The sequence below is a fragment of the Coccinella septempunctata genome, chromosome 5 (assembly GCF_907165205.1).
Source record: "Coccinella septempunctata chromosome 5, icCocSept1.1, whole genome shotgun sequence".
Classification (NCBI taxonomy): domain Eukaryota; kingdom Metazoa; phylum Arthropoda; class Insecta; order Coleoptera; family Coccinellidae; genus Coccinella; species Coccinella septempunctata.
The window spans coordinates 36,839,524-36,862,928 of record NC_058193.1 but is presented as its reverse complement, the minus strand read 5'-3'; the positions used below and the strand labels follow the sequence as shown (position 1 = coordinate 36,862,928).

Here is a 23,405-nt window from a genome sequence, read left to right as displayed (position 1 = left end):
AAGTCGAGATTATATTGAGGATCAGATTCCTTTTCCTCTTACTGATTTTTCCCATAATTTCATTCATTATTTCTGGGGAAAATTTGAACTATAAACAAGAATTAAAATCTCCAGAATATCCCAGAAACTACTGTAGATAAACACAGTTATCTGCGTCATTCCGTTTCCGTTATCTTCAGTTCGTTGTCATTTCATTTGATTTCGTCTTTTTTGCACAATTTTCATCATTCTGCAATAACAATTAGCACTGAGGTCGCCAACTTCTTTCGACCAATGTTTCGAAAGTTCGCTTATTTGAATAATAAACTCAATTAATTTCCTACATTTATTAATCATTCCTTATCTTAACTTAAATAATACGGAAAATACAGTCGAGTTTCAACGATTCTCAGTATTGAATCTCCTGAGTGTAGAGTAAGGCTTTGTCATCATTTTGTATGGAGTTGTTGTCTACATTGATGAGAAAACCACCTCGATTTGATGATATAGTACCTTGTTCCTCATTAGGAGCCTGTTGCGGTTGGTTTAAAACTCGGGCCCCAACTGGATTGGTTAGGAGATTCGTGGACTGCACTCTAAAACCATTGACATCATCAGATATATACCTCACAGTCTGCAGAATTCCATTGGCATCGATATAAGAGTATCCTCCCCTGGTCACTCCGTCAGATGATTTGGTTTCCATTTGACTACTGTGTGGACCTGAATATCCATAGGCATAAACCCCCAGATCACCATTCGTTCCATGTGTAGCAACATTTGCAGCTGGTCTGTAATCTACAGAGGCCTGGTCAGCAGAATTTGAGGGTTGGTTTGGTACAGCAACCACGCTGGATGAACCCTGAGGTGTTGGACTCAAACTGATTGCTCTACGTAAAGCTTCATCCCTAACACGAGTTGCTTCGAAGAAGGCTAAATGCTCGGCCTTTGCTCTGGCAACTTCTGGTGTATCTTGTACTGGTTGAGGCATAACCCCTGATCTTGCAGCCTCTAAAGCAGCCATATGTGCTGCTCTGGCTGCGACAACCTCTGGTAGTTCCTGGACAGGTTGTGGAAGAGCGACCTGAGGAACAGCACCAACGGCATGGTTTTCCTGTATGGTCCTGAATAACGCCAAATGTTTGGCCTTAGCTGCTGCTACATCTGGAAGGTCTTGAGGTAAGTTTGAAGCTGCAACTTGGAAACCGTGGATTGGATCAGATTTGTATTGTACTGTCTGTAGCACGCCATTTGAGTCCATGTAGGAATAGCCCCCGACAGTTGTACCGTCCATGTTTCTCACTTCATTGCGGGTTATCATCGGTGTGGCATAGCCGTAGGTGTACTGACCACGCCAATCCTGGGAATGATAAAGGGAATGGATGGGATGCAGCTCTGGATGGAGACCAATGGTCACACCAGAACCAGTAGTCAGGCCTGATAAGGTCACCACGAATAATAAGTATATCTGAAAAATAATAACACTTAGAACTCTCGGTCGAAGAAGGTTCCTTAAATTTTCGAAATAAGTAGCCACTTGTAGGTACTACAATTAATAAATAAATAATAAATAAATAATCCAATAAAGTCAAAAATCGTTGTGGAATTAAAAACATGTCTTGGCACTGTTTCATTTGAAAGGAATTAACAGTTTCAAAAGAGAAGGAAACAATTGGAATAGGTAATTTTCATCCATCTTAAATATTTTGATGCTTGGTCCCTTACTTGACTTATGATCAATAACTAAACTATAAAATTCAATTCAACGAATAACATAATTTAGAATGTACAAAATTCGTAAATATCAACATGACGAAGCTGCAAAGTCAGCGAAAAAATTGGAGTACACTTTTGAAATTTTTTGTTGATTTTGATCTTGATTTCATATGCAAATTTTTTCCTGAAACCTGCAACAGCTTCAAAGTATACCATCATGAAGAGCTATTGTAGTAGCGAAGTAAGTTTAGCAGTTCAAATCATATAACTTTGTCTACATTTAATCAAATATTCTTTGGTTTAAGAACTCACCAAAGGTTTCATAGTTACTGTTGGGCGCTTCTAATACATAGAACTCGCATGGCACAATAAAACGAACTGTGAGCTAATTTGACTTTTAATTTATACATACCCCGCCTATATCCATACAGGAAAGATAGTTGCATTCTGCAGAAACGACATACAGGTGGTCCAATATCCACAAGGTTGCAAAGGGACGTGTTACGATCTACATTGTTATAAACGTTCTTTTACTGAGAGAAGGAAGGAGTTATCTCAAACAGAAACAGTGAAGTTTTCGTCAACCCGGATACTTATTAGAAAAATTAAAATAATATGGATGGAAATTTCTTCCTATCAATAGTTCTGAATCCACCAATGAGAAAATCTTTAAAGACTTCTTGATTTAGAATAAGTAGACTGCTGTTTCGCTACCAAAATAATGACCTACTGGTTTCTCCATGAGGTTCCAAAAATGGAGGAGATTCGAACGCTTCACATACTTTTCCCCAATAGCATATCATTATTCACATTGTGAACATACTGTGAAATATGAGAATTGCATTCTGATACGAAACCACTACTAACGTCACAAGGTTCATTGTCGAAGACATTGAAAGGTCGTTTTTTCACTATACCTTCACCAAAATCCAGTTCGAATATTTTGCACGACTTAAAGATAACGCAGAATTGCTTGAACTGGTCTTCCTGCTGGGTGTGGTTGATGGAGATGACTTTAAAGGAGTCTTCGGATGCCACACGAACGTCTGCAAGGTCGACTTCAAGGTAGAATAGGTGATTCCGATGAATGAAACATGCAATAATATACATGATTGTAGTGCATGGGCGTTCACTCATGAATAAAGTGACGAAAAAGTTAATATTCATCGATTCTTGAGGCCATCTTGCTGGATAACGCAAATTTCAATTTTTACAGCTCTTCAGAATCGATAAAGGTATACATGCAATGTACAAAGGTTGTAATATCTTTGAATGCCTCATTTATTCCTATTATTTGATTGGTTCGTGAATTTGTGTTGAAAATAAAATTTCTTGATTTTAATACTGTATGATAATATGGAGAATAGTGTATTTATTTCAACTTTATACCGAAATCGATAGAAAATAAAGACTGGAGGATTTTCGACCAATTGAATGTACCTTATAAAGAGTACATATTCAAAATATAATGTTACTGTCCATTTTAATAATTTTTCTCTTCTCCGAATCAAAAGAACGTAGGAAAGAAAAATGACCTTCTCCATTATTTCTATTGAACTTTTTCCGGTTAGCACCTGAATTCTCTGAAGGGTATGCAAGGTAGAAAAGGAATAGTAAAGGATAATTTGAATGGTGACCAATTCACTTCAAAAGATGGAGACATAGTCATGGGTAATCCCACAATATTTGGACCACTCCTCTTCCTTGTGTACATTAACAACCTCAACCTTGCATTACCAGAAACTTTGGATTAGTAAATTTTGCTGATGACACAAATGCCTTAATTCAATTATGGCATCCCAATCGATTGACTGCCTAAAGTTTGAATTTCAGACATAAACTACTATTGCTTCCCAAAACCCTCTCTATGAGCGCTTTCTAACGTCTAAACACCCAACATTTGCAAGAAATGGATTAAATCTGACTAGCCATCTACTGTGGTTGAACACTTTTCTTGAACTCAACCATGTCATTCTATAAAGACAACTTTCTTGTCGTCAAATAACGCTACCCTATTGCCTCTATGCTGGTAATTTTACCCATAGATGGCGAGTTGTATGTGGTTGCTCCTTTTTTATGAATAACACTTCAGCTGGATGATTAGAATTGGGTTCTCATCAAAATAGGAAACACAAAACTTTTTTTTGATTACTTTTTTATTTACAATCGAGCAAAAATTACAAAAACAACAAGTAACTGGAAAGTCTCGTGCCAAAGTCTATCTTTTCCCAACAGCTACCAAACGGAGATTGGGAAATAGAAACTACTTATGGCATGAGACCAAGTCATACAATTTCGAAAACGATTCGAAAATACGGAACATCAACCTTATGAAACTAAAATTTAATGCACCGTCCTTCATTTGATCGTTTTCGAAATAGCAACCGAAGATTCTATCGTTCATCAATGATGGTGAGCTCCAGCATGTGCAGCCAGATGTTCAGCTCTAGCCTGTTGGACTTCAGGGGTGTCGACCAAGTGACCATCAGGACCGACAACGACAGCAGCGTGGTTGTAGACGTAACGTGGGCTCAGAGCGAGACCAGCGAGAGGAGAGACAGAGTTGTAGTAGGCAATGGGTTGTGGGGCATGAACAGCGGCGTACACATTGACTGGAGCTTGCAAGTAATGGCCAGATCTGGCAGCAACTTCAGCATGTTTGGCAAGATGGAAGGCTTTGGCAGCTTGGACTTCTGGGGTTTCTACTGGAACACCGTTGTGGTCGATGACTGGGACGTGCTGAGGGTAGGCGACTATGCTTCTGCGACGTCTGTAGTGGACCAGACCGTGAGCGCGAGCTGCAGCTTCAGCATGAGCAGCGAAGTGGGCAGCCTTAGCGTGTTGAACCTATAAAAAAGCAGGCTTAGATAGAACCATCAAGAGAACAAGTCAGTTTTGGCGTATGGACTCAGATAGTCCGATCAGAGAAGAAGGAGCTGTTTACCTCAGGAGTATCAATTGGGTGAGCGCCTAACACACCCAAATGTCCGGTAGCAACTGGGTGATTGTAAACCAAAGCGTGTCCAACAGGCACAGCGTTTCTCTGGGCAGCGACGGCGTAGTCGTGGTAGTGTTGGATCTTAGCAGCAGCGACTTCAGGGGTGTCCAATGGGCGTCCATCAAGAGACACTACTCCGGGTACTACTCCGTAGTGAGCAACTGGGATTCCATAGCCGAGGTGCCCCAAGGCCTTAGCGTGAGCAGCGTAGTGAGCAGCTCTAGCGTGCTGAACCTCAGGGGTTTCCACAGGGTGGCCGTCTGGTCCCAGAACAGATGCGGAGGCTACTGCCAAGGCGCAGGAGATGAACAACTATAAAAAAAGATTAAAAATTGGATAAATCAACCTCTCTTCATTCTTTTATTGATTCAGAGTCAAACGAGGATTTTTTTCTTCTGGTTTTAATAATTTCTTGGTGCATTTCCTAGTGATAACTCTAGGTTAATGTAGCTTTCCTAGAAGTGGAGAAATCTGAATTTTATTCCCACGAACATTGTACCAAAAAACTAATTGTTCACGAATTGGCGCCTGAAATACGTGATTTGGTGGTTATTTTATTTTCACGCCTATTTCACACTATAAAATGGACTCTTTTTCTACTATTTCATGAAACGGTGTCACAATTTTCAAGCAGGATCGACCAACTGATCGAATAACTTCTATTTATTAGTTTTAACGAGCAAAATTTTGGTACTTTCATCGGGTAATTATTTGATTGTCTTCCTGAATATTGAAATTAATAGTTAATTTTCACGAATATTAACAATTGGAGAGCATCTATGTGAGAACATCCGCATTCTTAAATTCTCCTTTAAGGAGTGTCGAATATTTATTTTTATGTATAATAAAAAAATTTTACTCACGAAAATCTTCATGTTTGAATTGCGTCTACCTCTACCTGTAAGGCACTAGGAAGTTGAATGACTATGATTTTATCAAAACTGAGGTGTATATTTATATGGGAACCCCCCCTTCGGTGGTTCTTCTTGAAGGCGTCGAAGATCAAGGTTCCTTTCACCTTACGAGCGTCTCTCGAAAATGCGACATAAATTAGAAAAAAAATTATTTGGTTCAATGTGCTGGTAGACAAAGAATTTAAGTCATCCTTGGGATATCGGGGATTAGGTGATTGGTCTTATTTTAATTTTCGGCTAACGAACGGTGCGTTTCCTTCTTCAGTCGAATACTCGAAGCCTATCGAAACACTCTGCATTGTTAGTTTGACGGCACTTTTTATTTTTGATTGAAGAACGAAGAGAATTTTGGAAAATTTCATCAAATGATATGGTGCTAAATGTTGAACTGAGTGTTCTAGTTTTCTCAATGTAGTTAATAATATATTATTTTATAAATCCAGACAAATCATACTTTGTGTTCAGAGCGTAAGAAATTGATTCGTTTAGCAGTGAATATACTGAAATATAAAAATTGAGATGAAAACTATTTGTTTTTTTTTGTATAGAATGGAATGATATATTCAAATACTTTTTTTCTTTGCTAGAATTCATTTAGATGTTCCTTGATTTTTTTTTCAAGCAAATTTCAGTTTAACACAAGGTTCGAAGAAGAATTTTTATAAGATCATTATCATTCATTTTCATTTAAAAACTGAACAAGTTATATAGGCCCTTTGTGCTTATCAAAACCAAAGTCAAATATTACTACAGATTGTTAGCAAATATTTCGAATAATAAAAACAACCTGATAAAACTCTCGCCATCTAGATGGAAGTTTCTGAGATACATATTTTCTGGGTTTTTATTTTTTTAAAAGATGAAAATCTGAACGAAGGAAGAAAGGCCTTCGGAAATGCTCGAATAGATTCATCGTATACTTGCATACCAAACTTTCGAATATCTGACACTCTTCACGAGAAAATGAATTTTTTTTGTTTTTCCATTTGTCATTTTCGAGTTTACTTCGAAGCGTTCTCCTCTGTGCAATTCTCTATCGACTCATCGACTGTTTGGTTTTCTAGAATCTACAAAACAACTTATATGCTCTCCATATTTCACGAGAGTTATAGAACACATCGAATTTCAGACAGATGAGCAAATATATCATTTAAGGGGAGTCTAACCCCTTGCTCATTTTTGACCCAAAAATCGAGATTTTCGAAATCGAGTTTCTGTGCTAGGGAAGAAGCCTGGACAACGCTGATTATATAATTGGAAGTCTCAATTCGATCAGACGAATATAACAGGAGATATCGCAGATTGAATATTGCAATTTTTAAAAAATGCCATTTCCAAGATGAAAATTTGATCTAAGCGGGCTTTCGAAGTTGCTCGCAATAGATTAAGCGTGTTCGAAAACCTATATTTGCTTACCAAACTTTGGGATATCTAACACTGTCTACCAGAAAATCAAATTTTAAATTATTCCATTTTTCAACTTTCGAGTTTGATTATTAACCTTGATTACTCAAAGGTGGTATCCAGCAGAAAACTCATAGTAGATACACTCTAAAAGAGCAACCTTTTCTTGTGATAAATCTCGACATTTTATCTACCACAGCGCAACCGTTCGATCTTGAGGAAGTTTCAACTGAACCCAACTTTTTGGGAATTTTTCGAAGGTCATCTTTAGAGTACTTTATCTTCCAGGAAAATTATCGTAGATCTAAACATGATACATACTCTGAAAGAGCAACTCTTCTAGTAACAAATCTGAAAATTTCATCCATCTCAGCTTAACCGTTCGGTTTTGACGAATTCTCAAGTGAAATTTGCAACTTTTGAACAATGCCATTTCCAGGATGAGAATCTAAACGAAGTGAGACAGGCTTACGAAATTGATCGCAATAGATTCAGCGTGTTCGAAAACCTATATTTTTATACCAAAATTTCAAATATCTGGCCCAGTTTAGGAGAAAATAATTTTTTTTGTCTTTCCAATTTTCATTTTCGAGTTGACTTCAAAGCGTTCTCTCGAATCCAATTCTCTATTGAATCATCCACTGATTGGTTTTCTAGAATCTACAAAACAACTCATATGCTGTCCATATCCTAGGACAGTTATAGAACACCCTGATTTTTAGGCAGATGAACAAAAAGGTCATTTTAGGGGGGGCCTAACCCTCATTTTTTATCCAAAAAAAATCGAGATTTTCGAAATCGAATTTTTGTGCTAGGGTAGGAACTCTGGTAACGCTGATTATAGGACCGGAGAACAATTCCAATACGAAAATAATTATTTTTTAATATCCCATATCGCTGTGATGAAAACTAGTTAGCTATCAGGATTCGTTATTTCTTCAACCTAATAGAGTTATGTCCAATTCATTAAAGAGACTTGACATTAGAAACAACGATCCAGTTATCTTTATCTAAATACCGGTATAATAATCTTCTCATCCAGTTGGTGATATTAACAAAAAACGACAATGAATAGACTTGATTGACTTTTTTATTTATGCATAATGACTTATGTACAATATGTGCTTACATTATGATTCATTCGATTATAAAAATATATTTTAATTTAGTCACTTTTTGTAATCGCTTGCATCACGGTCTATTCTTCCCTGGTGAAAATTCCTAATTTCGGAACCCCTGCCAGGTACTGAAAACTACAAGTGATGGCAAGATAAAGCTCTTGCAGCTGACAAAGTTCTGTAGGCAAGTATTTGGTAGAATAAGTGATAATTTAGGTGAAAGCCGAAAAAACAATCCAGCAAATACGTGGTTACAGAACAGCGTCTCGGGGGAATGTATTCGTTCAATAATGGTGACGAGCAGCAGCATGTGCAGCGAAATGAGCAGCTTTAGCATGTTGCACTTCTGGTGTTTCTACAGGGTGTCCATCAGGTCCGATAACAGCGCCTCCAAGATGATACGATGCGGCGTAATGAAGTGGTGATACTGCTCCAACTTTGGCAGCAGCTTCTTGGTGAGCAGCGAAATGTTGAGCCTTAGCGACAGCAACCTCATGTGTGTCCACAGGTACTCCGTTGTGTGCGATGACTGGCAGACTAGCTGGGTATCCAATGGAGTGAACCTGTGGGGCATAAGCGTAGTGTCCTGACCTGGCGGAAGCCTCAGCGTGTTTGGCCAAATGGAAAGCCTTGGCAGCTTGAACTTCTGGAGTTTCTACTGGTACACCGTTATGGTCGATCACTGGGATGTGTTGGGGGTAGGCGAAGATTCCCCTGCGGCGTCTGTAGTGGACCAGACCATGGGCACGTGCAGCAGCTTGGGCGTGGGCAGCGAAATGAGCAGCTTTGGCATGTTGAACCTGAAAACCACCAGTTAACCCTTGGAAAATAAATTTAAAAATCAATAATCACCTCAGGGGTGTCAATTGGATATGGGCTGCCGATGGCGTATTGTCCCAAAATTCCGTGACCTGCAGGTATGGAGTTTCTTTGGGCGGCTACAGCGAAGTCGTGGTAGTGTTGGAGTTTGGCGGCAGCTACTTCAGGGGTATCTAGCGGGTGACCGTCGTGGGTGATACCGGGTGCATAGCCATAGTGAGCTGGTACGTATGGGACTCCATGAACGCGGCTTCGGGCTTCGATGTGAGCGGCGTAATGAGCCGCTTTGGCGTGTTGAACTTCTGGAGTCTCAACTGGATGACCGTCTGGTCCGATCACGGCTTGGTGCTGGTAGTAAGGGGCATACCCAGCAGATGCGGCTGCTACCACCAAAGAAACGAACAACTGGAAGGAAATTTAAAATTGATTTTGTATGCTGGTTTACAGTGCGATTTATTCTAAGTTGAGGACCATGAAAATCAATTTTTATTCTTTCGAAACAGTGATAATATTAAAGGATAGATTGATGCGTTTCATGTTGGAATTGCTTCATCCCAATTATATCAATTATTCAGGCTTGAATACCCAATTATATTGTAATGAAATCAGATGGATATGGAAATTCATGATATATCTCGTTTCAGATCTTTCGATTCAATTTCGTACAATTTTCTTCATATCATTGTGATCATGATTAAGAATTCAATTCGAAACATTTTCTATTATCACTTCTATTGAGCATTTATAGCCATTTCTAAGACGTCTCTTGAATTGTCAAATTGAACTCGTCTAAATACTTGAAGGGTTGATAAATTTGTACCAAAGTTGTTGCATGATTATCTGTCCTATAGTCAGGGCTTTCAATTTAGCCTTTTCAGTCCAAAAAAAATGAAGATATATGTATTGAAAGGGTTGAAAACCGACAGTGAAAACTTCAGGTTGATAATTCGAAAATTTGTCACTTTTTAATCACATATTTCCAATTGCACCGAGATAATTCACTGAGCACTAGGTTCACTTTACTTACCAAAACCCTCATGATTACTAGCTTGAACAACCTCTACCAGATAGGCACTAGGAAGTTATGTGTGACTGTGATTAATACAGAGCGCCATGATCTTTATATATGATGGCCCCTTCCCCATAGCTACTGAGGAAGGCGCTAAGCAAGGTCCCCTTCACTCAAAGAACATCTCCATTGAACCTGACGTACGTAGGAATTGATTCAATCATAGAAATCAGCATTGCTTCCGAATAAGTCCCATCATCCCTTCATTCGAACTTTGTAAACCAGCCTAAAAAAAATTGAAAATGTGTTTATTCATTTTGTTTCATTTTGAATCATCAACTGTTTGGTTTCCTTGAATTTTCAAAACGAATTCTATGCACTTCATATCCTAAGACAGTAATAGATCATCCTGATTTTCACACAGAGAAGCAAATAGGTCATTTTAGGGGTCTAACCCCTTGCTCATTTTTGACCCAAAAAATCGAGATTATGAAAATCGAGTTTTTGTGCTAGGGTGGAAGCCTAGGCAACGCTGATTATATAACCGGAAATCCCAATTCGATCAGACGAATATAACAGGAGATATCGCAGATTGAAAATTGCAATTTTTGAAAAATGCCATTTCCAAGATGAAAATCTAAATGAAAGGAGAAGGGCTTTCTAAATTGCTCGCATGGTCGAAAATCTACATTTGCTCACCAAACTTCCGTATATCTAACGCTGTTTACCAGAAAATCGAATTTTAAATTTTTCTTCATTATTCAAATTTCGAGGTTGCATCTAGCAGAAAAATCATAGTAGATTTAAACTTCATACATATTCTGAAAAAGCAACCTTTCTAGTGCTAAATCTTGACATTTCATCTACCCTGTCGCAACCGTTCGATCTTGAGGAAGTTTCAACTGTACACAACTTTTTGGGAATTTTTCGAAGGTCATCTTTAGAATGATTTATCTTCCAGGAAAATTATCGTAGATCTTGTAATAAATCTAAGAACTTCATCCATTTTGGCACAACTGTTCGGTCTTGAGGAATTTTTAACTGAACCCAACTTTTTGGGAACTTTTCGAAGGTCATCTTTAGAGTAATTTATCTTCCAGGAAAATTATCGTAGATCTAAAAGCGTTACATATTCAGGAAGAGCAACTCTTGTAGTAATAGATCTGAGAAGTTCATCCACTTCGGCACAACCTTTCGGTCTTGAGGAATTTTTAACTGAACCCAACTCTTTGGGAATTTTTCTGAGGTAGTCTTTAGAGTAATTTATCTTTCAGGAAAAATTTGTATTCAATAAGTTCAAACATTTCATCTCTGTTAGAAAAAATGGTTGATGAAAATACCCACCAATGACTTATTCATTCTTTTTCCTTCATAACGAACATTATGGTTTGCTCAGACAATCAAGAAGATATCCAAAAGAGAAACCAAAGTCTACATTATACCAAAAATAATAAAATCAATTCCGCCTCTAATTCATATATCGTTAACCACATAAAACCATCAAAACTCAACCAAGTGTCCGAAATGGTGCATCCCTAATTGAAATTATCAGACTTGATTTCGTCAGGACCTCTCCTTCGAATGGAATTCCTCGAATATCATTAAACATAGAAGCCGTTCAATTATTGAACAGAATTAACATGAACCACAAACCGTGACGTCCATATTGCGTTGAAGAGGTGATAATTTTGTTTTAGTTGCTGGCTTATTTTATTTCATTTCATAAGTAGGGGCTCAGTTGGCTCACGCAGCACACAGATCATTCGAAATTTATCAGAGCGCAGAACTGCGCACGTTTTGGGGGATATTGAAATGTTTCAGTTGCCAAACGAGCCGGCTGTGTTGTCATCTTGGTTGTATGTGAGAAAATTTGAAGGTAATAAACGCAATAAGTATAACCTACAAAACATTGCGAGGCACAGCCCTCATGAAGGTAGTTGTGAACTATGTGTACGAGCATTCTTCATAATATATCGAAGAATCATGGTGATCTTCCACGAGTGTCCTCAAAGTCAAACAGAGTCGATGATGACAACCAAAATGAAATTCAGAACTTATATTCCACCCGAGAAAGCACAACTGAGTTTTCAGAAAAGATATGTGACATCTGGTGGAGAAATGATTACTCTTTTCTTGAAAAATAGATTTCTACAGTACACTCCTTTTTCTCTTGGTTTCTGTGCTTATTACCCTTCTACATTTTGCAGGATCATATCCTGTATAGTTTAAAGCGGATCTAGAGATTGACTATCAGATAAACATCGAAAAATTAGGCTTGACCATTTCCATTTCATATCTGTAGGTTTACCTAGGATTCATATAGTCGACTTTTCCTCAATATATCACTATAATGGATTGATAAATTAGCAAAACATCATGGTTAGGCGGAACATTATGTAAATCGTGCAAAAAAACCGAACTGATCCCACATTTACAATAAACGAGACACGTTCCGGATGCATAGTATAGAACTTATTATCATAGAATTTCAATAATCACCATTATATGACATATTGCTCCAGCTTATATATCAAGACATGAATTGCTAACAAATTGGTATAGTGCACTGCCTCTTTCCAGCTTTACTGATCCAGTAGAAGGAATTCCTTGAATAATCTAAGTTTTATAGTCGTTATTTGCGACATATCAATAGAGTTTTATAAAATAGAGATTTTTCCACACCATGGTCGCTAATAAAAGTACTGTTAGTTTGTTTTTCAAAGCTCCATTTTGAAAGCGTTGATAGGCGTCAATTTAAAAGGCCGATAATTTATCGATTATTTTTTATTGGTGCAACGAAGTGTTTCAATCTTACTCGTAGTTCTTACTTATGTTTCTAGGAATTGCGAATATACTTAAATATAAATTGGCAATAAATATAGTCAACTCTGGGTTTATATTTATTTTCAATAGGTATTCTACTACTGGACTCGCTGATCCAATAGTGAAACGAAATGGAAGGTTGAACCAAAAGAGTTCTTTCCAGATAATGGAATGGTTTCTTAATTGTTCTTCTCTGAAATAATTGCAACAAATCGAGAAGTTTCGATGATATTGAATAATAAAAAAGGCCTTTGAAAGGAGCTCTGAGTAACGCCCACAGAATCCAGCAATCTTCAGTTATGGGTAGGAAAAGTACGCAGTTTTTTCGACGTCAATCCACTTTTCAAGATCCTAAAAATCTCGGTTAACAACCTGTCGTCTGTATTGAAGTTCCTCCCTACAAGAGCATCATTACAGAGATGCATTTAACGAAGATATTAACAAGACGGGGAAGGTCAAAAAACGATCTATTATTCGGAATTTATATGCATCTTGAAACTTCCGAAGGTGAACAGCATTTCGGACGGAATTCATTGAATTATTTCGTTCACGTATGAATTCATAAGCTACACTTTATTTCATGGTAATTATGGAATGAGAGCAATCATTAGCACACACTATTCGTCAACTTCCTCGATGCTAAAGTGTCAAATAGAGCTGGGAACTGATACTTTCGGTTTTATAACGTAGAATTAACTAAATCGTTGTCTATTGTTCAAAGCTCTCTGGTTCGGACATTATTAGGTATCAGGTTTAGATCAAAGATTAAAAAAAATTCAGATCTAAAAGGGAAGGTCATCATGAGTAACGTATCTAATCTTATAAGAGAAGCTTCAGTACACTACTTCCTGAGCAGGTGTGATTCAAGTTCGATTTTTGTATCTGCCAATATTTTCAAGAAGAAGAAGATAACTCCAAGAACTGATATACTTAATTCAACTGCCTGGGCCTGTTGTACCAAGCCATCATTACCGCAGCCAGTAGAGCATTAAATGAAACCTCAAAAGAATCGAACTTTTTCATCATTTCACGATAACACAACTAGGAATCTGAATACCAAATTGAATCACAGAATTTTGCACAACAAACCACGCATTTCTCTGCTCAGCGTCCGATCGCTGCTCCCAAGGCAGAAATTCACATCGTAAAAATGAAATTTTAGGTGGCATTGTTCCACAAAAAATATTCTACTTGCAACACAAACATTCACTACGTCTGGTCTGAATACGTGACCATTATTGCATTCTAATGAAGTTCGAAAACTGAAATTATCATTGTCTTTGTTGGTTACTGCGAGTAGGTTTTAGCCACGACTTTATGTTAATGGTCTTTCGTGGAATTTGGTCCAATTATATGTGGAATGTTGGGGGTAGATGAAAAAATTTGATATAGTTTTTCACATGTCAATTTATTTGCACACAATTGGTGCTGTCAACCGTCCTTATCTTTCTTTATCGAGCTCCTTATCCATTTTTCCAATGATAATATCTTGAACTCCAGGATGAGTTGGATAGTTCATTAGTAAAGGATTCATCGATATGATAACGGCTTCTTGAAACTGTTCTGCAGGCAGTAAAAAAGAATATGAATATAGAAAATCTGTTTATAGGCCTTGAATTCTATCAGAATAGATTGGATAGATGATTAACTGTAATGAGAAATCATTTGAGGTTTTCTTCAACCTCTTGACAATGAACTATTAAATTTGTACTTATTTCGGTCAAAGAACCATACAAAGTCAAATTTGTACCAATATAACTAGCAGCTCTCATTGAAATTTGACTTATTTTGAGGAACTTACGAAAATCTAGAGGAAAACCTTCCTTTCGACTTGCTCTTGACCTACTTCCATTATTGTTACTCAAAACACATGGATTACTTCATATTATCTAAGCTGATTATGCAGCCTTATATCGATTGAAAAATCACTAACACTTTTGTATTATTTATTACTTTATTTTAGTCCAATACCTATTCAATAAGAGCCTATTTCTATATTATGATCACTGTACCGTAACTTGCGTTGTCCGTGCAAGACATATTTTTATTATTTCGGTATCCTATGCTTAAATTCCTTCCAAGCTCTCCAACAATGAACATCTGGTTTAACTAGGGTGAAACTTTTTCCTTCGTTATCTACAGCGATTTTAATGGTTTCCTTATTTGAAAACTCCTCCCAATTGTTGTAATATATATTTCGGTATTGAAATGAATTAATGATATCAGAGTAGCAAAACTATTCCTGAATCTTACTTCTTCAGGTAGGTACAGTTCATTCTTTGTGGACAACTGATATTTTATTCACCATATAAACAGTTATTAATTGGCATATTATATTGAACTACTTTTTTTGAGAGCAGAATGAGGTAGTTACGGACCAATTTAGTATGAAAACAATGTTATTCCATCTAAGATATTATTATATTTAATGCATTTTGAAGTATTAGTCTATCGATTTCGGTAAATTCATTATTGCACACTGTAAACGATATATTAATGATAATATGATCAAAATAGAAATTTCTCAATTCTGATATCCGTGAAATCCAGATTCTTGCAAGGCGAACAATTCTTAGAGCTTCTAGAACTACTCAGAGATCCTAATTAAACTAAATGCATAATATCCGTATCGAATTCCTTGGAACCTGATAGCTAATTTACAAGGAACCTATTCATTATGCCTAAATTGACCGCCACAGCCACACCCGATCTAATAAATCTCAATTCTAATCGAAATATATCAACAAAATTCAGCGGGCTATATTCAAATATGTCCGGTTAACCTTACCAAGATCGATTTTGAAGTACATAGCAATTGCAATGTGATTTATGCACAGGATCTTTTCGCGAAGGAAAATTGTTGTATCATGAGATAAGATTTACTTTTTTTTGCGGATGAACACTCTTTGATACTTCATTTACAGGTTCAGTCTATGACTTGTACAAATATTTTAACAGTGGATTCTTGAGGTCAAAAGAAATACTTTTTTCCTATACCATTTTTTTCGATTCGGCCCTGATGAAAAGATATAGTCATTTTAAGTTTTCATAATGAGCTGTGCCACCCCTGGTAAAACAAAATCACCTTCAGAATAACTAGCTAAATCGGTGACACGTATCTGGGACCACACATCTGTGCATGGATCTTTTAAACAGATTTCTGTACAGCCAAAGCACCCAAAAAATATTTTACAAAACGATCTACATGATTTTGTTTCGAAAAAAATTTTTGCAGCGCTTCAACTATTTGGCCACAAATTAACATGAAATGCCGCCTGCAATCATAAATTACCGGCAAATTTCGAACAGCTTTTCCACTGGGAAAATCCCTGAAACGGCACTGTACGCCAGCGTTCCTGAAATACAGTAATGGCAAAATATTTCAGTCCCTGGACGGCCTTCGATGCTCCATCGGGTGTGTCCAGCCAGGACAAATACGCGATTCGGTGTTGAAATTAGTGCCTTGGCGTCCACTCATGGCCTTATTTAAATGAAGATCGACAAGGTGGAGCAACGTCGATGACAACTTTGGTAGCATCGATGTGCAAATTCGTATTCGATCACTTTGATGGAATGAGGAAGTTGCGAGAGGAAAATTTGAGACTCTTTGTTCGTCGGACTTACCACAAATTCTGACGTTTCATTCATTATAACTTATAACCCTACCCAAACGATGAAGGTTGTGATTTAAACGCCGAAATTTCATGGAAAAACTAGCTAGCTACCACAAATTCTATGCTGATTGAAATCAGCAAATGATTTATTAATGAAAGTGGGCATCTAACACCCCATCTTTGCTATAGAAGAGCTCACAAATTCTCAATCAAGTTCTGTAGATTACGATTAAATAAACTGCTCGCCAGAAGTTAGGGATATTGAGATAACTTGCGCATTCTCTGCAGAAAAATTCCATTTCCTTTTGAAATATGTATATGTAGATACTCTTAGGTTAGAATAATAAGATTTCAAAGACCAAAACGAATGATACAGTATGCATCCTGCTCAATTTTATGCCAAAGTTATGGCAAAAGATCTTGAAGGTTATGATGCATTTCCTGCTGGGCTCTGTGGGCATCAATCGCTCTGTGTAATTGGATTCAGGTCTGGGGATCTTGTGTCACAATAATCTGATGATAACTTCATCAAAATTTGCCTGAAAATTTAGGGTTCTTGGAGGTACTAATGAATCAGTTTTGCCATCGAAATAAACTGCACCCCAAATGTGCCACTACGAAAAGGAGGCTAGCTTCTTGAACAAAGGTGTGGATTCTTCGTAAAAAAAAGGTCAACTTTGAGGAGCTGTAGCAGCCAGAAAAGGAGGCACTGGACATAAGCTGATTTTTTTGCTGATAGATTTTTTCTTTGCGATTAGAAAAAACCAATTTCATTAATCTACCGCGAATTGTTTAGATTTCATGATTTTTTCCTCGAAGGCCCAAAATTTACGATGTTATATCGACCATAACGTGAAAACGAATCCTCTCAGCAAAATTCTGTTTGAATATTCGTAATCTACGCCTTGGATTCAGTAAATAATCCAATTTTGACGGAAATCGGAGAGATCGAGAATTTTTCAAATTTTCCATACATATGCATGGAAAAAATTGCGATTTTTCGAAAAATATTTTTGGTCTCCGATCGAAACCGAATTCATACTGTACACTAACTCGATGGCGGAGAACACGAATATGCAAACAGATATTTTTTTAAAAATTTATTCTTCAAGTTATGATCTATGAAAAATTCGAGATTTTGGACCTTTGCGGAAAAAATCATAAAATCTAAAATATTAGCGATAGATGAATGAAATGTGGTATTTCCGTTTCGCAAAGGACCAATCTATCATCAAAAAAATCAGCATATATCCAGACCCTTTTTTCTGGCTGCTACAGCTCCTCAAAGTTGTTCAATTTTTTCGAAATTTTCCACAAAAAGTGATTCATTTCCCAAAATACTGATCTTGCAGAAAACCTAATTGCATATTCATAATCTACGACCTCGAATTAGTCAACGAAATGACCCAGGTCGATATAGCTCAATGAATAATTTTTTTTTTGGTTGGATGATTTTTTCCGAAGGTCCAAAATTCTCGATTTTCCATCGACCATTATTCGAAAACTAATCCTTTCAGCCAAATTATGTTTGCATATTCGTAATCTACGCCTTCGATTCAGTAAATAATCCAATTTTGGCGAAAATCGGAGAGATCGAAAAATTTTCCAATTTTCCATGCATATGTATGGAAAAATTGCGATTTTTTGAAAAAAATTTTCGCTCCCCGATCGAAATCAAATTTATACTGTACACTAACTCGAGGGCGTAGAACACGAATATGCAAACAGATATTTTTTTTAAAATTAATTTTTCAAGTTATGGTCGATGAAAATTTCGAGCTACAGCTCCTCAAAGTTGACCAATTTTTTCGAAATTTTCCACTAAAAGTGACTTATTTCCAAGAATACGAATCTTGCAGAAGATCTTTTGTTCTCCAGGGCACCTTATAGTAATGGAAGTATTGAAAAAAACAACAATTTTTCTTCTTCAAGACGACCTAGCGTCTATTTTGAACATTTAATATAAATGGAGTAACTTGATCTCTTACAATTCAATCAAAAATAGATAAATAATATTAAAAAAAACATTGTTAGTGTCGTTAAACATAGATAACATATAATGCACAAGTTTCTAGAAACCATCGTCATTCGATAACTACTTAACTATTAATATGTACACAAGTAAGTATACGTATAACGAATTAATTGATTAAAGATTCATATTGTTAATCTTTCACGATGTAGATAACTTAAAAAAGGGTAATTTCCGGTGAGAGTCGAACGCAACACGGAATACATAAAAAATGGGTTATTTGCAATGAGAAATGTACGAAGTGAAAAACTATAGGCTCAATCCAGTCGGAGTGTCCCTGAGATATGATTTTTTTTCGATTTTACATTACTTTGATTGTTATGAATGTGATATGATATAAAATAAGTACCAATAGATGGAAGAATAACTAAATATAAATCTTGAGTATTATCGTTTGTGTATAGAATACTTTGTAATATTAATGATAACAATATTCTTGGGAAATTACTTAAGCTAACACTGAGAATGGGCGTGAATCGATAAATTAATAGACTTATCTCAATGGAGTGATTACAACCAAGTTGTAACTATGAAAGGCCTCAAGTTAAATCCTTAAAAACTGCTAATTAACCGCTAATAAATCACAGCAATAATAAATATCTAATGTGAACTACAAACTAAAATATCTATCGAAGTTCAAGATCATAACTTCGTTTTGTAAACTTCAAGGGTTTCCATAGGGACCTCGTGGTTGCAGTTGCTCATGCTGCTACTGCCGTTCAAGCCGTTCTTCTTCTCGAAGTTCGGATTGCTGGCCGAGGGCTTCATCGAGCTGCTCCGTGGTGCCTCTGGAGTCCTCGTCTTCTCCAGATACCTCCGTTTTTTGCCCGGGAATATTGTCGCCATCTTGCGAGCGATCGGGTGAACTAAGGTTTCGTCGTAGATATCATCGCTGCTCTCTGTAAAGTAGGATATCGTCCAGCCCACAAGGACTGTAATGAAGCAGCCGACGAAGGAGTAGTACATGTAGGTCATGGAGTAGAGCTGGGTGAAGGGGTTTCTGTAAGAGAGAAGAAAGTTTGATGGTCGAGCAATAGATGGACGAAAAATTTGAATTCAATCAGCATGGAATAGAAGCAATTAAGGTAGCACTTTGTCAAATGCAAGGAGATGACACCAGTTAATAAACCCCTGCAGATCTCAATGGTTCAGAGATATATCAAGCCTCAAAACTCAAAAATAAAACAATGCCATTCCTAATTCCCCCCAAATCTCATTGAATGTCTGTTCCCTAGATAGTCCTACTGAAAAAAATCTCTGCCTTTGTCGTAAAAGAAGGCTTGTGTGTCGGTTTATGTTTGTCCTTTTGAAATGTCAAAACGAGGTCTAACAAAAGCAGTTTGAATTCGTCATTTTCAGCAGTCGAAATGATACAAAAAGTGACTGAAAAAAACGTGAAACCAACCTCGCTTCTTCTGTAGTCAGTTGAAGAATAAACCTGTTGACAACTGGACTGACTCAAATATATTATCCCCGTGAAAATGACTCTCTGAAATCATTCGCATGTAAATTCAACCTTTGCAAATTGTCCCCTGAACGCTGTGGTGTTCAAATGGCCCTCTCCTATATTATTCATTCGAAACAAATTAATTCAATCCAGCAAAGCGGATTCGGTCGACAATAATGGGACCTTTGTGAGGAAGAATTAATAATTTCACTTTTATTTGTTAAACTCCGAATTTCGGGGCTGGTGTGGAGTTTTCAAATGATCCTTTTATGAACTCGGTTTCCAATTTCATCATGGTGAATGCCCCAAGTCCATTGTTGCGAACTATTCAATGGAGCGCTGGATCGGAATAATTGATAGATTTGGAATCTGTGAAGTTTGGTGGAGGAAATAGTGTTAGCTATGTTGGATTGTTCGGACTATCGGGACTTTTTCAGCCGATGAAATCTGGCAGTTGAGCTGTAGATACACTAACAGTGCAGAATGGAATCAACAAAATATCATGAATTTTGAGGTTGAATATCTGAGAATAACCCTAGATAGCAATGTATCTAATAGTATGATAGAGTTGGGGAGTCGACGATGCTAAATCAGAATTTACTCGAGCGTCGTGGAGACCCAGTAGATTTTGAAGATTAGATAGTTGAAAGAAAAAAAGGTTCTATGATGTATGCACTTTTAGCGGTGGGGAAAGCGTCTGAAGGGTCTCAAAGATGTAAAGAAAAAATCGTCAATTCAACGTTCTACTCACGATGTGATCAAGTCCGTGTTGATCAAATCATACGGGTCTTCGGTGTCGTATAGATCATAGGGATATGGCGTTGTGGTGGGGATGTTCCAAGCTTCCAACCCTCTGTGTTCAGGCTTGAGGATGTGAGGATTGAAAGAGGTATTCGTGCATCCTTCAACGTGGAGTGGAAGGATCTGTGCTGGCGGTTTTTCGATCGAGAAACCATTGAAGGTGATCCACAGTGTGATCATATGTCCGGTTATGACTCCTACAGCGGAACCCTGAAAGCAAAACAAATCTGGGTATAGATCCTGGCTCATAGCTTGACTTTGAAGTGCATTTTCCATGGAAAAAACGGTTCAACGTTGCTTTTGATGTTTCCACACCCAATTAACCTAAATTAGCAGCTGCAGTGATCCATATTTCCCGAATTAACGTCGTAAGAACAATGCCACCCCGCTACATCAATCGTCTAGCGTCTATATATTTCAATCATGTCAGGCGTATTCAGCAATTAATTAGCAAATGTCAATGGAATTATTGATACGGTTGCGTTGGATCCTTTGTGGGACAAACCTAGCGGAAATCAGACATCTATTCGATGCCTTCCCCGGTTTATGTACACAGTGATTTATCAGTTCTGATAGGTCGATTAAGTCTTCCACATTTCAGATTCAAATCGGAGGTGACGGAACGAACGGTTCTAAATACATATTTTGAATAATGAGTTTGAGGACGGTTTGAATCAAACCGAAAATAGAACCTGTGCACGCGTGCGAGAATAATGGGTAAGGAAGATAATGAAGTTATTAACACAATTCACTCTGTTGCACAAAGACTGCACAGAAAACAGCTGATTCTCCAAAACCGCACAAGCTTTGAAGCTTCTAAGGTGTAGAAGGTACCTTAGTAGCCTAAGCAGCTCCTAAAGTGATGTGGGCAGCATCTGTATTTCAAATGTGTATTTAAGGCTCTAAGACTGGTTGAAATATCTATTTGAGGGCCATTTTGAATGTTTTGATTCTAGTATTCACGGTATAAAAACAATGACACTCCAGAGAGCTCTCCGAAGTCAACTCGAAAATTCACTTGAGAATTCGTCAAGACCGAAGGGTTGTGCCGATATGGATGAAATCTGGAAATTTAGCAATAGAAGAGTTGCTCTTTCAGAATATGTATCACGTTTAGATGAACAATAATTTTCCTGGAAGATATACGACTCGAAAGTTGACCTTCGAAAAATTCCCAAAAAGTTGGATTCAGTTAAAACTTTCTCAAGATCGAACGGTTGTGAATTTCATCTATATGAAATTCTCAGATTTATTACAAGAAGAGTTGCTCTTTCAGAAAATGTATAACGTTCAGATCTTCAATAATTTTCCTGGAAGATAATCGACTCGAAAGATAACCTTCGAAAAATTCCCAAAAAGTTAGTTTCCTAGTTATAACTTCCTCAAAATCGAACGGCTGCGCCAAGGTGGATGAAATATCGAGATTTATCAATAGAAAGCATGCTTTTGCAGAGTATGTATCACGTTTAACTTTACGTTACTTAACAATTTTTCAGTTTTTCAGCGTTTTCAGCGCCATCTCATTGTCAAATGTGCCAAACCCAATGTAGTCGGTTTTTTGTACTTGAGATTGAGGGCGTTCCCTCACTTTCTACTCTATAATCTTTGCATGAAACGAAATATTAATTCCGAAAACTTATTTTATCTTGTGCCCACCTCTTCCATCCCCTTGAACCTGGCTGGAGTCAATTAGGGCGAACAGACTAATCCCGATTAAAGACAGAAGGGTTGCTCGGAAAATAACTTATCTGAATTGCGTGGGAGAACTTCTCGCGTCAAAGCAAATGCTGATTATCTTGTCGTCGCATCTTAAATCCATAATTACACCAAAAGTCAACCTTAAGCGTGACACGTTGGTCTTGGAAATTATGCAAAACCCAACTTTGAACATTCTGGATACGCAAGGGGTAAATGAATATTTGTGGAACAATCTGAGGGGTGATCCCTTGTAAAAAATAGTGCGGGTCTTATATTTCGAGCTGTTTAGATACAGCCCTCTGAAGCAATTTTTAATTCCTCTCCTAGAAACCGAAAAACTGACAGAAATGATAAGGTTGAGCATATATTCAAAGGCAATGAGGTAAAGATACAAAGAGACATAAGCTGCCAATTCAATATTCGTCAACATAAGCTCATTTTCCTCACCGAATAAACTCGTAAACGCGACTCTATCCCGTAGAGCTTTCGCAGCGTTAAGAACTACTCACCTTCCAGTTGGCACATGGGACGAGGAGAGCCAACAAAAAGACTCCAAGCAGAGGTCCCGAAGTGGCTGAAGTGACCAGCATAGAGGACTCGATAACACCGTCCAGGAGGCCAACGCCAAAGGCTATCCCCATGATAACGAATCCATACACCACTCCGATGGCTTTGATAGCGTACAACTGGTGCGAATCCTTCAACCCTTTGAGATAGGGTATGGGACGCAGGAAGTCCTCGAAGGTGACTGTAGCCAGAGAATTCAAATTCGATACGTTCAGACTGCAACAAGGAAAGTTTATGAGATTGGGATCGTATGGCGTCAGGGAACAGGAGCGGAATGAGGATATTCGGTGGTGGTTGTAGCATTTTGAATCAAAAATGTTTATCGGTACTTCTTATAGTTCAGCAAGCAAGGTTTTCTACAAATTGTGATGAAAACCAAGGCTGCGGACATATTCATATACAGGATGGTCCAACGAAAACTTAACACCCCGATTCTGACCTTAAAATGAGAACAACCTCTTAATTT

General features: G+C 37.5%; 3 protein-coding genes across 9 annotated transcripts in view; all 3 read right to left on the bottom strand.

Moving 5' to 3' along the window:
* Positions 1-311: 311 nt before the first annotated feature.
* On the bottom strand, positions 312-5,646 carry LOC123314130. The gene is made up of 4 exons (XM_044899251.1): positions 5,557-5,646; positions 4,640-5,005; positions 4,105-4,542; positions 312-1,447 (listed from the first exon to the last, which is right to left on the bottom strand). Exons 1-4 carry the CDS (start codon positions 5,566-5,568, stop codon positions 389-391), a joined length of 1,875 nt encoding a protein of 624 aa, XP_044755186.1. The 5' UTR covers positions 5,569-5,646; the 3' UTR covers positions 312-388.
* Positions 5,647-8,086: 2,440 nt separating this feature from the next.
* On the bottom strand, positions 8,087-10,134 carry LOC123313232 (cuticle protein 18.7-like). The gene is made up of 3 exons (XM_044898004.1): positions 9,976-10,134; positions 8,982-9,353; positions 8,087-8,929 (listed from the first exon to the last, which is right to left on the bottom strand). Exons 1-3 carry the CDS (start codon positions 9,985-9,987, stop codon positions 8,414-8,416), a joined length of 900 nt encoding a protein of 299 aa, XP_044753939.1. The 5' UTR covers positions 9,988-10,134; the 3' UTR covers positions 8,087-8,413.
* Positions 10,135-18,311: 8,177 nt separating this feature from the next.
* The window catches only part of LOC123313263 (sodium-coupled monocarboxylate transporter 1), a 35,873-nt gene continuing 30,779 nt past the window's right edge, over positions 18,312-23,405 (bottom strand). For all 7 annotated transcript variants that reach the window (XM_044898066.1, XM_044898067.1, XM_044898070.1 and 4 more), the window contains exons 7-9: positions 22,882-23,155; positions 20,625-20,884; positions 18,312-19,426 (exon numbers count right to left, since the gene is read on the bottom strand). In XM_044898066.1, coding sequence (XP_044754001.1) covers positions 19,069-19,426; positions 20,625-20,884; positions 22,882-23,155 — 892 coding nt within the window. In that variant the 3' untranslated portion in view covers positions 18,312-19,068. The remainder of the gene's footprint in view (positions 19,427-20,624; positions 20,885-22,881; positions 23,156-23,405) is intronic.

What these genes read in the sequence shown, in the direction of transcription:
- LOC123314130 (XM_044899251.1), bottom strand. An exon ending in ACCCAATTGATACTCCTGAG is followed by an intron (nt 4,543 to 4,639) that starts GTAAACAGCTCC and finishes GCTTTTTTATAG; the next exon opens with GTTCAACACGCTAAGGCTGC. An exon ending in CACATGCTGGAGCTCACCAT is followed by an intron (nt 1,448 to 4,104) that starts CATTGATGAACG and finishes ATTATTTTTCAG; the next exon opens with ATATACTTATTATTCGTGGT.
- LOC123313232 (XM_044898004.1), bottom strand. An exon ending in ATCCAATTGACACCCCTGAG is followed by an intron (nt 8,930 to 8,981) that starts GTGATTATTGAT and finishes GGTGGTTTTCAG; the next exon opens with GTTCAACATGCCAAAGCTGC.